Source organism: Vipera berus (assembly GCF_964194415.1).
Source record: "Vipera berus genome assembly, chromosome: 8".
Classification (NCBI taxonomy): Eukaryota; Metazoa; Chordata; class Lepidosauria; order Squamata; family Viperidae; genus Vipera; species Vipera berus.
This window is the reverse complement of record NC_138211.1, coordinates 8,785,509-8,798,176: the sequence shown is the minus strand read 5'-3', so window position 1 is coordinate 8,798,176 and position 12,668 is coordinate 8,785,509. Positions and strand designations below refer to the sequence as shown.

At 40.2% G+C, this 12,668-nt stretch overlaps 1 protein-coding gene across 1 annotated transcript in view; it reads right to left on the bottom strand.

Moving 5' to 3' along the window:
* The window catches only part of KIRREL3 (kirre like nephrin family adhesion molecule 3), a gene marked incomplete at its 3' end in the record, with an annotated part of 598,284 nt that overhangs the window by 134,877 nt on the left and 450,739 nt on the right, over positions 1–12,668 (bottom strand). The window contains exon 5 of the mRNA XM_081333655.1: positions 29–186. Within this exon, the coding sequence (XP_081189781.1) occupies positions 29–186 (158 nt within the window). The remainder of the gene's footprint in view (positions 1–28; positions 187–12,668) is intronic.

The window sequence follows — 12,668 nt, the reverse complement described above, 5'->3', positions numbered from 1 at the left end:
TCCCTTCCAGGTGTTCAGATATGCTTACCTTGGAATAGGTTGCTCCATTGATGACTTCTCCCCTCCTCATCCAGATGATAGATGCTGCTGGTTTGGCATTGTCAGCATGACAAGTAAGATTCAGGGGATCACCAGCTCGCAGACTGATGATCGGTCCTCCAATGATGATTGGATCATCTGGAGGTACTGTGAAGGAAACAGAGTATGATGAGATTCAGGAGCATCAAAATAAATTATAATTAGAATATCAGAATAACAAAGTTGGAAGGGACCTTGGAGGTCCTCTAGTCCAACTCCGCATGTTTTGGCAGGAGACCCCATACCATTTCAGACAAGTGCCTGTCCAGTCTTTCCTTAAAAGCCTCCAGTGATGGAGCACTCACAACTTTTGAAAGCAAGCTGTTCCACTAATTAATTGCTCTAACTGTCAATAAATTTCTCCTTAGTTCTAGGTTGCTTCTCTCCTTGATTAGTTTTCCATCCATTGCTTCTTGTCCTGCCTTCAGGTGCTTTGGAGAATAGGTTGACCCCCTCTTCTTTGTGGTGAAAATGATTCACCAAATCAGCAATCCTGCTAGGAAACACAAAGGTCCCCAAAACAATATAACCTAATTTTATACACCAGTTCAAGAGACCATTAGGAAATTAGCTAGATAGACTGCAAAAACACAGTGGATACAAGTTGCAGAAATCCATGCCTGGGTTGGCATTGTAAATCTACCAAGCTGTTGTTTGTTAGAAATCTGCTTATAGTAGTAACTGTTCTTTTGTCAATAACAAGATGCTTCCTAACCAAGCTACACTGAATTATTGTTCAGAACAGTGTGCATTGTACAAGGAGAATTAGCTATAACCAAATAACATGGCTTATACAAGAGGACTGAATGCTGATTAGTTAACCTTCTTTGATGACACACTTGTTCATACAGAACAGGGTGTTTGGTTAAAGATTGATTAAAGGCTTGCTCTCTTTCCTCCCAGCTCAATGCCTGTTTATGTCTGTTGAGGTTATTTTAAAATCTATTCCTGCTTTGTAAATGAGAACCCAAGTGTAGCCTTTATTCCAGAGAAAACGGTTCTCGGATATTACCTGGAGAATTAATTGAAATTTCATGTGATTTTTGGATACGACATCATGGAAGTGGAATTAAATACAAATTAGCTTGCTTCTTCGCTCCTCTTTCTAATGTTTATCTACTCATGCAGGGTTTCCCTTTAGAGCAAACCAGTATGATCAATCTAATTTTTTTTTATATGAAAGCAAAATAAAATGCAGTCATAATAACTATTTTATGGGGATGACTTTAAGTATTGCAGTAAGGTAAGTGAAGAGGCAGCGTTCACAAGGAGGATTTATTTCTGCTTCTTATATGCGGTGCAAAAAGTACTTTGCAGATTTGGGAGGTAAGTTAGATGGTTGCTTTGCTTAGCTGTAGCTGTGATCCTCAAATCAAACTGAACCACATTTGGTGGGATAGTTTACCATCTTCTGGAGATTGAGACTACAGGGTGCTTTTAACAGAGTGGTGATAGGTAGACTGGGGGTGGAGGGCGCGGAATAACCAGGAACATTTGCACAGGAGAGTTCATGATTGTTACTTCTAATAAAAGAATCTTGTCAATGAAATGGTCAAAGCTAAATTGGTGCTATATAGGGGGCAATGGAATTCACTGGGGAGGGGCTGGACTTAGGTCTTTTGTGACAATGCAATGATTCCAAAGTTATGACATATTTAACCCTGCCTTCCAGCTCAGCCTCTTTTTTCTCCTACTTAGACAAGGCTTTCATTGTCTCTAAACACAACAATACAGTTGATTCAGGGACTAGGGTTTAGAGCACTATTTCTCAACCTTAGCAACTTGAACAGGTATGGACTTCAGCTCCAAGAATTCCCCAGACAAGGAATGATTGAATGAATGAATGAATGAATGAATGAATGAACGAATGAATGTGTGTATATGTGTGTGTATGTATACATATATGTATATATAAACACATGCATATGTATATGTATATGTATATGCATATGTATATGTATATCTGTATGCATTTATGTATGCATCCTCTTACTCTAGGTTTAAACATAAACATGTAACTATATAGTGTGCATTTCTAATAATAGCAAAATATACAACATTTCTATAACCATAAGAAATCAAATAATCGAATCCTGAACCCTGAATAGTGAAGCTGAAACTTCATGTTTATCTTTCTCAAGTAAGAAGTCCAAAAGTGGCCTCTGAACAGAAACAAATCTAAATTGGCTTTTGTCTTTCCTCAGAGTAGTTAGTTTTGCTATCTCTGCCAATTCCATTAATTTCAAAAACTATTCTCCAGTTGTGGGCATTTGTGAATCTTTTCACCTCTATAGAACACTGTGTTCTACAATAAACACTGTGTTTATTGTAAAGCCCAAAATAACATCCCCCTTTTTTAATACAAAAGTGTATTTTTTTTAAAAAAAAGGGGGGATGGAGGTCTTCAGAGGGACAGGCTTTTTCAGGGCTATGGGTTGGAATCAATTATATCTAAGAACAAAGAAATTTCAAGGATCCCCTGTGAGGTATGCTGAATCAAAAGTTTTTTTTTAATGGTTGCTTGTGAGATTTTATTCAATGCACTCTTCCAAAGCCATTCTATTAATGCTTGTATGCTAAACCTTGGTGGCATCTCTAGGTGGCAGACAGACCATTTAGGTTCTGATGTGTGTGTGTGTGTGTGTGTGTGTGTGTGTGTGTGTGTGTGTGTTTCTCCCTGTATTCAGCCTCCATTGTCTGAAATGGGTTTAGACACTCGATATGAAAGCAATAACATATTTCCTTCAGTTTATTTATTTACTGCATCGCTAACGGAGGTCTCCTGCTGGGAGATATGCACATCTTATGTTATGAAAGCTGGAGGCAGCTGCCTTCATTCAGCCTACAATGCAAAGCAACAGATTTGGTCTAAACAAAATATGGAGGGAATAGGATAAATTCAACCAATTTGATACATAAATCAGACCACTAACTGATGGCTGTCATTTTAGGATTCTCACAGAGCCCAGCCTTTCTGGATGTTTTAGCGGAGAGGAGAATAGCCATGGCACAACAGACAGGAATGAATTTTTACCGATGTTTTAAAAATATATTTCTGCTAATGATTAGTTCTGTAGCTTTCAAAAGGGATTAAGATAAATTCATTAGTGACTTAGTTTTGATGACTTTCTGCTGCATTCTGAACCGAGGATTACAGCTTGGGTTAGGAAGAGCGATATTCTTTCATGATCTGCTTATGAGGTACAAATAGTTTAGATATGCCACTCAGTGACACAGAATTGTTCTTTTTTTTGTTCCTATCCTTTTCCTGTGAATGCAGGGTCAGCTTCCTTCAGACTACCCAAGTATTGATCCATTGGCTATGACAGGAATTGACCAACTGACTTGTCACCTAAGCTTGACGGTATGGGCTGAGACAGGCTGAGGCCTCCAATATCATCCCAGCCAGCTTTCATGCCCAAGGTGGGACTACCACTTGCAGTCTCCTTATGATTGGCCCAAAGTCACCCAACTGGCTCTCATGTCTAAAATCTGATTACGACTTCTGTCTACTGGTGATTGGCCCAAAGTCACCCAGTTGGCTCTCAAGCCTAATGCAGGACTTGAACTCACAGTCCCCTGGTGACTGGCCCAAAGCCACCTAACAGCTTTCACGGGTAGGTTGGGACTAGAATTCACAATCTACTAGTTTTTAGCCTGATGGCTTAACCACTAGACCAAACTGGTTCTCCTTGTGTGATACAGAACACTGAACAAAATCCATATTTGAATAGATCCAGATCCAGACCCAGCCAGGCCCAGCCTTGTTGTGTTTTGGGATCTTGTCCTCTGCTCTCATCACATAATGGATAAGGAAGCCTCTGGCAGCCCTAATTCCCAACTCACACATGCATAGAAATCATTATGAACCCTCAAGAATTGCTTTAACTAGCAAAGTCAGATGGTTCCCACCAATTTAACTCAGAATAAAGCTGTTTCTAGAGGACTTCCGGTTGGTCGCCATTCCTGTCGGATGGGAGAGTTCCTTGCTCTGGAAATCTCCTGCGCGTTGGAGGAGGGGGGCACTGCAACAGTGCTGTGGGCACTCCAAAAAAACCTCAGATCGAGCGTTCTGAGGACGTGGGATTTGGCGGGCACCCTAGACGTCTCCCCTGCTCCCAGGTAGACCCTAGTAAGGGCTGCCGAAAGCAAGCGGGGTGGGAGACGTGGTGCTGTGAAGATTGGAAGAAATTCAAGGACTATTTGAAGAAATATTGTCATATCAACTAGTTTGAAATGGATTTGGAAGTGTTTATAGGTTGTAGTTTTAGAGTTTAATGTTTAGTATTAAGGATAATATGAAACAATGATTGTTAAATTATAAGAAATTAAATATAGATAGATATTAAATATGATTTAAAATTATGAAATAGAAATTCCTAATGATGATTTACAATGAAACGCAGATAGGGGGGACTTGAGGAAGTCACCTGAAAATGATTAGAAAGATTAGGAATAACAGAAGTTAAGTATTCTTTTTGTATTTTCGTTGATTGTATTGTTTATGTTATGTCTTGTTTTTTATATGTATTTTTTTTGTTTAAATATATGTTTTCATAAAAGCAATAAAAAAACAAAAAAAAAAACAAAAAAAACCAGAATAAAGCTATAGAGTGAGCGCCTGTTACTTGTCCCAGCTTCTGCCAACCTAGCAGTTCGAAAGCACTTAAAAATGCAAGTAGAAAAATAGGCACCACTACGGTGGGAAGGTAGCAGTGTTCCATGCGCCTTTGGCGTCTAGTCATGCCAGCCACATGACCACGGAGACGTCCTCGGACAAGTGCTGGCTCTTCGGCTTTGAAACGGAGATGAGCACCGGCCCCTAGAGTTAGGAACGATAAGCACGCACGTGCGGGGGAACCTTGACCTTTACCTTTAGAAACAAAAAGAAAGACCAGCCTTTTTGGCTGAAACCTGAGGGATGCAGAAAACATGAAGGAAAGGAGCAGCATTGCCTGGTTTAAAACAACAACAACAATTCATCTGGTTAGAGCTGAGAGAATTCTTGCCTTAATCCCCAAGGAATATTGTCAATCGGTGTTGACAATATTGATTTAGATGAACCAATGATCTAATTTAAAATAAGCAATCCAGAGTACTATTCTATCTTATCTTAGTGCCTATAAATCACTCTTCAAACAAAAGAGCTGAAGGGGAAAGAAAAAGTCTATTCCAATCAAATTCAGTACTAAGAACAGTTAGCAGGCTTTTTTTTTCATTCAGTACAAAGAGGTGGTATGCTGAAATCCAAAATAAAACTTAAGAGTCACAATATCTAGAAGGAAGCAACAAGATCACACTTAGATATGGTTGTGAGCAGCACAACATGAGTCAAAAGGCACTGGAAACACTGAAAGAATACCAGGTAGAGGCTTAACAGGCATTGGGTATGTCTAGTTTAATCAAAAGAAGGACTAGGGGTGATATGATAGCAGTCTTCCAATATCTAAAGGCTGCCACAAAGAAGAGGGGGTCAACCTGAAGGCAGGCTAAGAAGCAATGGATGGAAACTAACCAAGGAGAGAAGCAGCCTAGAACTAAGGAGAAATTTCCTGACAGTTAGTGACTTGCCTTCAAAGGTGGTGGGTGTTCCAACACTGGAGGTTTTTAAGAAGAGATTGGACAACCATTTGTCTGAAATGGTATAGGGTTTTCTGCTTGAACAACTCTGTTATTCTTCTTATCCTGAGCCCAGCATCTGATAGCTGGCCCCAGGATTGGCAGGATCCTTATTTTTATTTATTATTAAATTTATATGCTGCCCATATCACCTAGAGACAACGCTAGGTGGCTTGCGACAGACTAAAAACAACAAGGTAAAACATTAAAACATTAATATTGTAAATATTAACATTACAATTAACAACGATGACAAGGAGGGGAGCAACGTAGAAACAGGGTGGAGATAGAGTCTTCTCTCTACCTCCACCCATCAATCATCAGCAGTGTGGACCTGTCCCCATTGATGACCTTCCCCAGGCCAATTGGCAAAGCCAGATGTTAAGGCCCCACAGAAGGCCAAAAGGCTGGGTGTGGATCGAACCTCAAGGGACATGATGTTCCAGATGTCAATCTTGCACAATTTTTGCCACTGTATTTCACCCCAGCTTCAGGATTGCTCTGATCAAGGATTCCTCAGAGCTAAGCCTGACAGGCAGAGATGCTAACTGTTAGGAAAGGAATTTTTAAAAGGGATTAAAGCAATTGTGGTTTCAGAAAGAAGTTCCTTTTCAAAGCCCTCTATTTTTTTCCCTGATTGGAGGAAAATTACTTTTTATCTGCCAAGTACTTCTTGAAACCTTCAACTCAAGAGAGAATTCTCAGGTATCTCCCTATTATCAAGGGAAGATTTGAGAGCATTCATTTTACTTCGGTGGCATCAGATAGCTCAGAGAATTGGGCTGAGAATTTCCGTCATGCAAATTGACACCTGGCAAAAGACTTGATTTGGGGTACGTGCAAGTGTGTGTGTGTGTGTTTGCATCTTCACAAGTGGATATGCCCATCATTACAGGCCTGCACAATGTCTATAGCACCCCAGAGTCACTAAATTCTTTCACTGTAACGTAATGCACATTTTAAAATTTATTATCCACATAGGCTCAAAGAAGGCAGCCATAGGGTAAAAATAGTTTAAATTCATAAAATTAGTGATGGGTATATTGCCTGTGGTTTCTCTTAACCCATTACTTTTTAAAAATGGGGAAAACACACACACACACACACACACACACACACACACACAGACTACTAGATTCCTCCTCCACATGTTTTCTCAAGGAAGACTAGAGAAAAAAAAAGAACACTGATATTTTACTATATCTTTAGTTGTTCCACCCCAGTTACTCCTAACAGATTCTAGTTCATGTCAGTGCTGAATGCCTACGTATCCTTCCATTTGATATTAGTTGTCCTTTTTTTGTTAAAAATAATAAATCCACTGTCTTTTTCCAACACTAAACATAAAAAAACCTACCCTGGCTGGATGTTGAAAAGAAAAATAAGAAAACCTGTTAAATTTTCCTCCTCTTACATAGTGGGTCTGCAAATAGTTATAAACTTTCTCATTCTTACTTAATAATTAAAAAAAGGTAAAGGTTCCCCCGCACATGCATGCTAGTCGTTTCCAACTCTAGGGACATGGTGGCTCAGTGGGTTAGGACGCTGAGCTTGTCGATCAGAAGGTCGGCAGTTTGGCGGGTCGAATCCCGAGTGCCGTGTAGCAGAGTGAGCGCCTGTTACTTGTCCCAGCTTCTGCCAACCTAGCAGTTCAAAAGCACGTAAAAAATGCAAGTAGAAAAATAGGGACCACTCCGGTGGGAAGGTAACAGCGTTCTGTGCCCCTTTGGTGTCTAGTCATGCCGGCCACATGACCACGGAGACGTCCTCGGACAAGCGCTGGCTCTTCGGCTTTGAAACGGAGATGAGCACCGGCCCCTAGAGACTTAACAATTACCCATATGCAAATTGTATAAAAGCATCCTTGATGCAAAAAATCCAGAGTGATCCTTTCTCTTATCAACATGTCTGTATGTAGAGTATATGCTATAAAATAATATTGCATAAATGCTCATGGAGATCATCAGCTCCAATAAGCTGTCAGAGAACGTCCTCTCACTTTAGAGTAGTTAAATTGTCTCACCAAATTTCTGTTCCACAAAGAAAAAGGAATAATTTTGAGAAACTCTTTGTAGAGAACTCCACTTTGGACAAGGATAATTAGGCAAGCAATAGCAATAGCACTCAGGACTTATACATTGCTCCACAATGCTTTATAGCACTCTCTGAGGGGTTTACAACATCAGCATATGGGCCTCAACAATCTGGGTCCTCATTTCACCGACCTCGGAAAAATGGTAGGCTGAGTCAACCTTGAACTGGTCAGGATCGAACTCCTGGCAGTGAGCAGCGAGTTAGCCTACAATACTGCACTCTAACCACTGCGCCACCTTGGCCCAGTGGTTAGAAAGTAGAGAATTCCCTGAGTGAATCTCAGAAGAATTGCTTACTCCTTAATAGAAAAATAGTTTTCAGGCATGAGGACTGGGATGCTAAGAAAACAAACTAAATGCAAACTGTCATTAAAAAGAACGTTGATCCAACCAACAGATCTTCTTCAAGTCTTTATATATAAGTACTTAGATGCTGCTAGCAATTTCAATGACACGAAAAATCTTATTCCCTGAAAGGTACAATAATTGCTGTATGAATAATAATCAATATTTAGTTTCCTTTTAAGAGGATTTCTAAAAAGCTTTGCGCACATTATTTCACAAAATGTGGCAACAGGGCTAGATCCATTTTACGAGTCACAAGAGACAGTGATGGCAGTAGGATGCAGTGAACACAAGAAAGTAATTGCACAAAAGCACAGAAAATTGTGAAGCAGAGTCAGGCTCAACAGAAAAGTCTTCTATTCCCTTCCCCTTGATAAATTTGAACACAGAGGCAAAAGATTAACAGCAATAGCACTTAGACTTATATGCAACTTTATAGTGTTTTACAACACTCTCTAAGCGATTTACAGAGTCGGCATCTTGCCCCAATGTGGGTCCTCATTTTATCAACCTCAGAAGGATGGAAGGCTGAGTCAACCTGGAGCCAGTCAGGATCGAACTCCTGGCAGTGGGCAGAGTTAGCCTGCAATACTGCATTCTAACCACCAGGGTTCCTAATTCAGCACAACCTGTAAGCACTCAAAAGTAAAAAGCCAACCAAAGACACTGGAGTTTGCTAATGGAAGTTACGCTGATAGCCAGTAGTTGAAATGGCTTTACAAGGGAGCGGATATAAAAATGGAGGCCTAGTTATGGAAATCAGTCAGGATGGCTCAAAGTAATTAGTCCACGTGCAAAAGAGTCAAAGGACAGAGATTGGGTATTATAAATAGCAGTATCCAAAAGCTGGGGTAGAAATGCTTCCATTCTTCAAGCTAATCCCAAAGGTGTTTTTTAAAAGGCAACTGGACTTTCTTAGCTTTTTCCTTGAAAAGTTTCGCTTCTCATCCAAGAAGCTTCTTCAGTTTTAAGAAGCAAAAGGTTTTCAAGAAAAAAAAAACCCAAGAAAAAAGTTCAGTTGCCTTTGGGACAACCATGACCTGGATGTTTGAGAATCTCCATACACATTCCTCAAGATACCCTTTTACTAATTTCAAAGGAGCCAATTTTGAAGGAAAAAAATAATCCAAAGCCCCATTTCATTGTAGACCACAAAGCTAGAATTCTTTAGAAGATTTAAATAAATTGTTGATTAAATAGGGATTATGGTGGTTGTTGTTTTTTCTCTAACCACACTCTACATGTTCATTTTATCAATGTAAGTTATGTACATGTGTGTGTGTGTATTCATGTATGTACAGACAGACAGACAGACACAAAGAGATAGACAACAAGGCAGACAGACATCCAAACAGATAGAGACAGGCAGGGACAGGGACAGTGATAGAGATAGAGAGATATATAGGCAGTTTCCTTGCTGAGGATAAGACTTCATAGATTTGAGTCTGAGAAATCTTACAGAATATTAAACTGCTCAACCATGAGGGTGCAATAGACTTCATTATTATTGATCATCGCACAGTCAGCCAGATGTTCAGACTGGATTTGACATTTCTGTCTGCCAACTGAGTCCTTACCAAGGACCTTGGATAGGCAGATGTGGATGTTTGATGGTATCATCGCAGGATGGAAGCAGTTCCTAGTAAGGCCGCCTTTTGCAATTGATTAATGGCGAATTTGTCATTGCCAATGGTGTTCAAGTGGTGCTCCAGTTGTTTTGGGGTTGTACCCAAGGTGCCTATTACTATTGGTACTACATCATCATCATCACCACCACCACCACCATCATCATCATCATCATCATCATCATCATCATCATCATCATCATTATTATTATTATTATTATTATTATTATTATTATTATTATTATTATTATTATTATTATTATCCTTTCCTTAGAGACACTATAGTTTTGAATGTCATGTAAGTTATAGTGCCTATGTATGATTATCACTGCATCTTCAATGTTGAACTAAATGTATTTGACTCTTTTTATGGTTATGTAAAGTAAAGAGGGGGGCATACCAATGTTTTTCAACTTTACATAATCCCAGCTATATTGGGACTGTGGATTTTGTAAATCTGAGTACTATAGCCAAATGGGGGTTATGGGAACCAATATTTTAGAGATCTGGGGGATATTAGGATGAAGGAAATTTATGTCTTTTATCCTCTCAAAGTATGGTGGATAGCGGATCATCTTCTCTGTAGAATTGGATATTTTTAAAGTAGCTTCCCAGCTTATCACCACTGTAGGAATTCTGCAACTTCATAACATTAAAAAAAAAGCTTTGTGCCATGAAGAATGAAGGTAGTCTTTCTCCTACGTGCTAATGCAGCCTACCTTCTTGTTTAAGCTTTCCTTTGATGCTTACTTTAAGTCTATTGGATTACCCAGGAATTAGGAGGTGCTGGTAAGTAAAAGAGAGAATGAGTTCCGATTCCATCTTTCCAAATAAGTAGTTATCATCCCCTAGTTATTCGTGTAGCAATGAATTATTGATTGGCTCCCAGCTCATTAAAGCAGGGCTTTTCAACCCCAGTGGTACAGGTACCACCTGTGGTACATTGGCACCTGGCAGGTGGTACGCGAGCATCCTAGAAAAGTGGTAGCAGGGGAGGGGAATGAGCTGAACCGGTGGCAGCACTGCACAAACCTGAGCAAGAGACGGCTGGAGCTGCAGGGCTGTCAGGGCTCAGTGGAAGCGCCAGGATCAGTACCAGGCTGCAGCTGGAGCTCAGGGCTGATCCCGGCATGTCTGCTGAGCCCAGAAGAAGCACCAATCAGCTGGAATGTTACAGCATCCCCAGGGTCTTGTGATTTACATTCAGATGCTTGGCAACTGATTCATATTTATGATGGTCACAGTGTCCCAGGGTCATGTGAAGTGACCAAACCCTGCTGCAGCCACCCAGCAGAGGGGGAAATAAAAACCAAACACCCCCCCCACCCTCACTGCCAATCCTCAACAGAAATGCTCACAACAATGAAAACCTCGGACAGGAGGAAGAGCGCCGCTGGGCGGGGCAGGCAGGTGTCTTGCTCGGCTGTGGCTTGGGGGGCACTTTTTTCTGTGCCATTGTAACTTCGAACAGTCACTAAGCGAACTGTTGTAAGTCAAGGACTACCTGTACTTTATCACTTTTCTCCTCTTTTTTTTTTGGTCATCAGGTTTGCTAGGTGACTGGTGGTACTTGGATGTTGCCATATCCTAAAAGTGGTACAATGGATGAAAATGTTGAAAAGCCCTGCATTAAAGAGTAGAACTGGATAGGTGGGGAGGAGAGTCTGATGACTAAAAATCAGTATCAGCTCTTAACATATGTAACATGGCAAAATGATGGCAACTCATTATGTCCCCATTCAAGGACCATAAGGAGAAGGAGAGAGGGGGAGAAGGAACATGTGAGAGAAGACAAGTGACGTTATCCACTCAGCGTGGATTTGAATTGTGATGTATTTTTTAATTTTGATTTTCCTCTCTCTAAATTTTTAAAGAAGCTGCTGGTTAATATGGGAATATGCCCATGGGTTGGCATCAGATCGGAAGGAACTGTCAAATAGAATATCATTTGTCCTAGGTCTCATGCTGTTCAACATATTTTAAATGACTCGGATGAGGGGTTAGAAAATAGGATTATCAAATATGCGCGCAATGCAAAAACAGCACAAAGTAAAGATTCGTGAAGGCGCTGACAACCCAGAACAACATTCAGAAACCAACAAGATGAATTTCAAAATGCTGTGTCCTACATTTAGAATATAGGTCTGAATTTAGGATAGGAGAAACCATACTGCCTTGTGGTACATGCGAAAATAATATCTGTCTTGCTAAACAGCTGAAAGCAGGATGCAGCTATAAAACAAAGACACAAATATAACCCTAGGTTGCACCAGCAGAAATCGCATAATCAAGATCAATCTAAGTCACTTTTCTTTTCTATTTTCCATTGATCAGCATCACCCCCTAGACTACTGCATTCAATTCTGGGGACCAGTTTATAAGGAGAACAACCAAGAAGAGAAGGAGCATGGGCAGGAAAAACTCATAAGGAATTGGAGGAAACACCAGCTATGCTTCTATGGGTCACCTACTGTATGTAAATACAGCTATCCTGCCTCTCTTCTCTATGGAGAAGACTATAGAGAGGCAGGATAGCTGTATTTAAATAGGTGACCCATGGAAGATGGGGCTGTTCTACAAGATATAAAAAGAATCAATGGACTAAAAGCTAAAATTACAAGGAAGCAGATTTTGGTTGGAAGAAAGTTTGTGGTTATAAATGGAAGCTGGATGGTCCTCTCTTAGGGATGCTAGTAGATTAATGCACTGGACAGAAAACTGTACTAAGGGTATCACCAAGGTCCACTCCATACTATGATTCTGCAACTGGTGTTGGTATTGCAATTACTCTATTCTATATACTGTGTTCTGTATACTATATTCTATATAGTATATTACCTTCCATTGTAAGTATTGCTGTTAGCAGTTGTTTAAAAAGGATACAAAGGGAGAATTTTTGTCTCGTTTC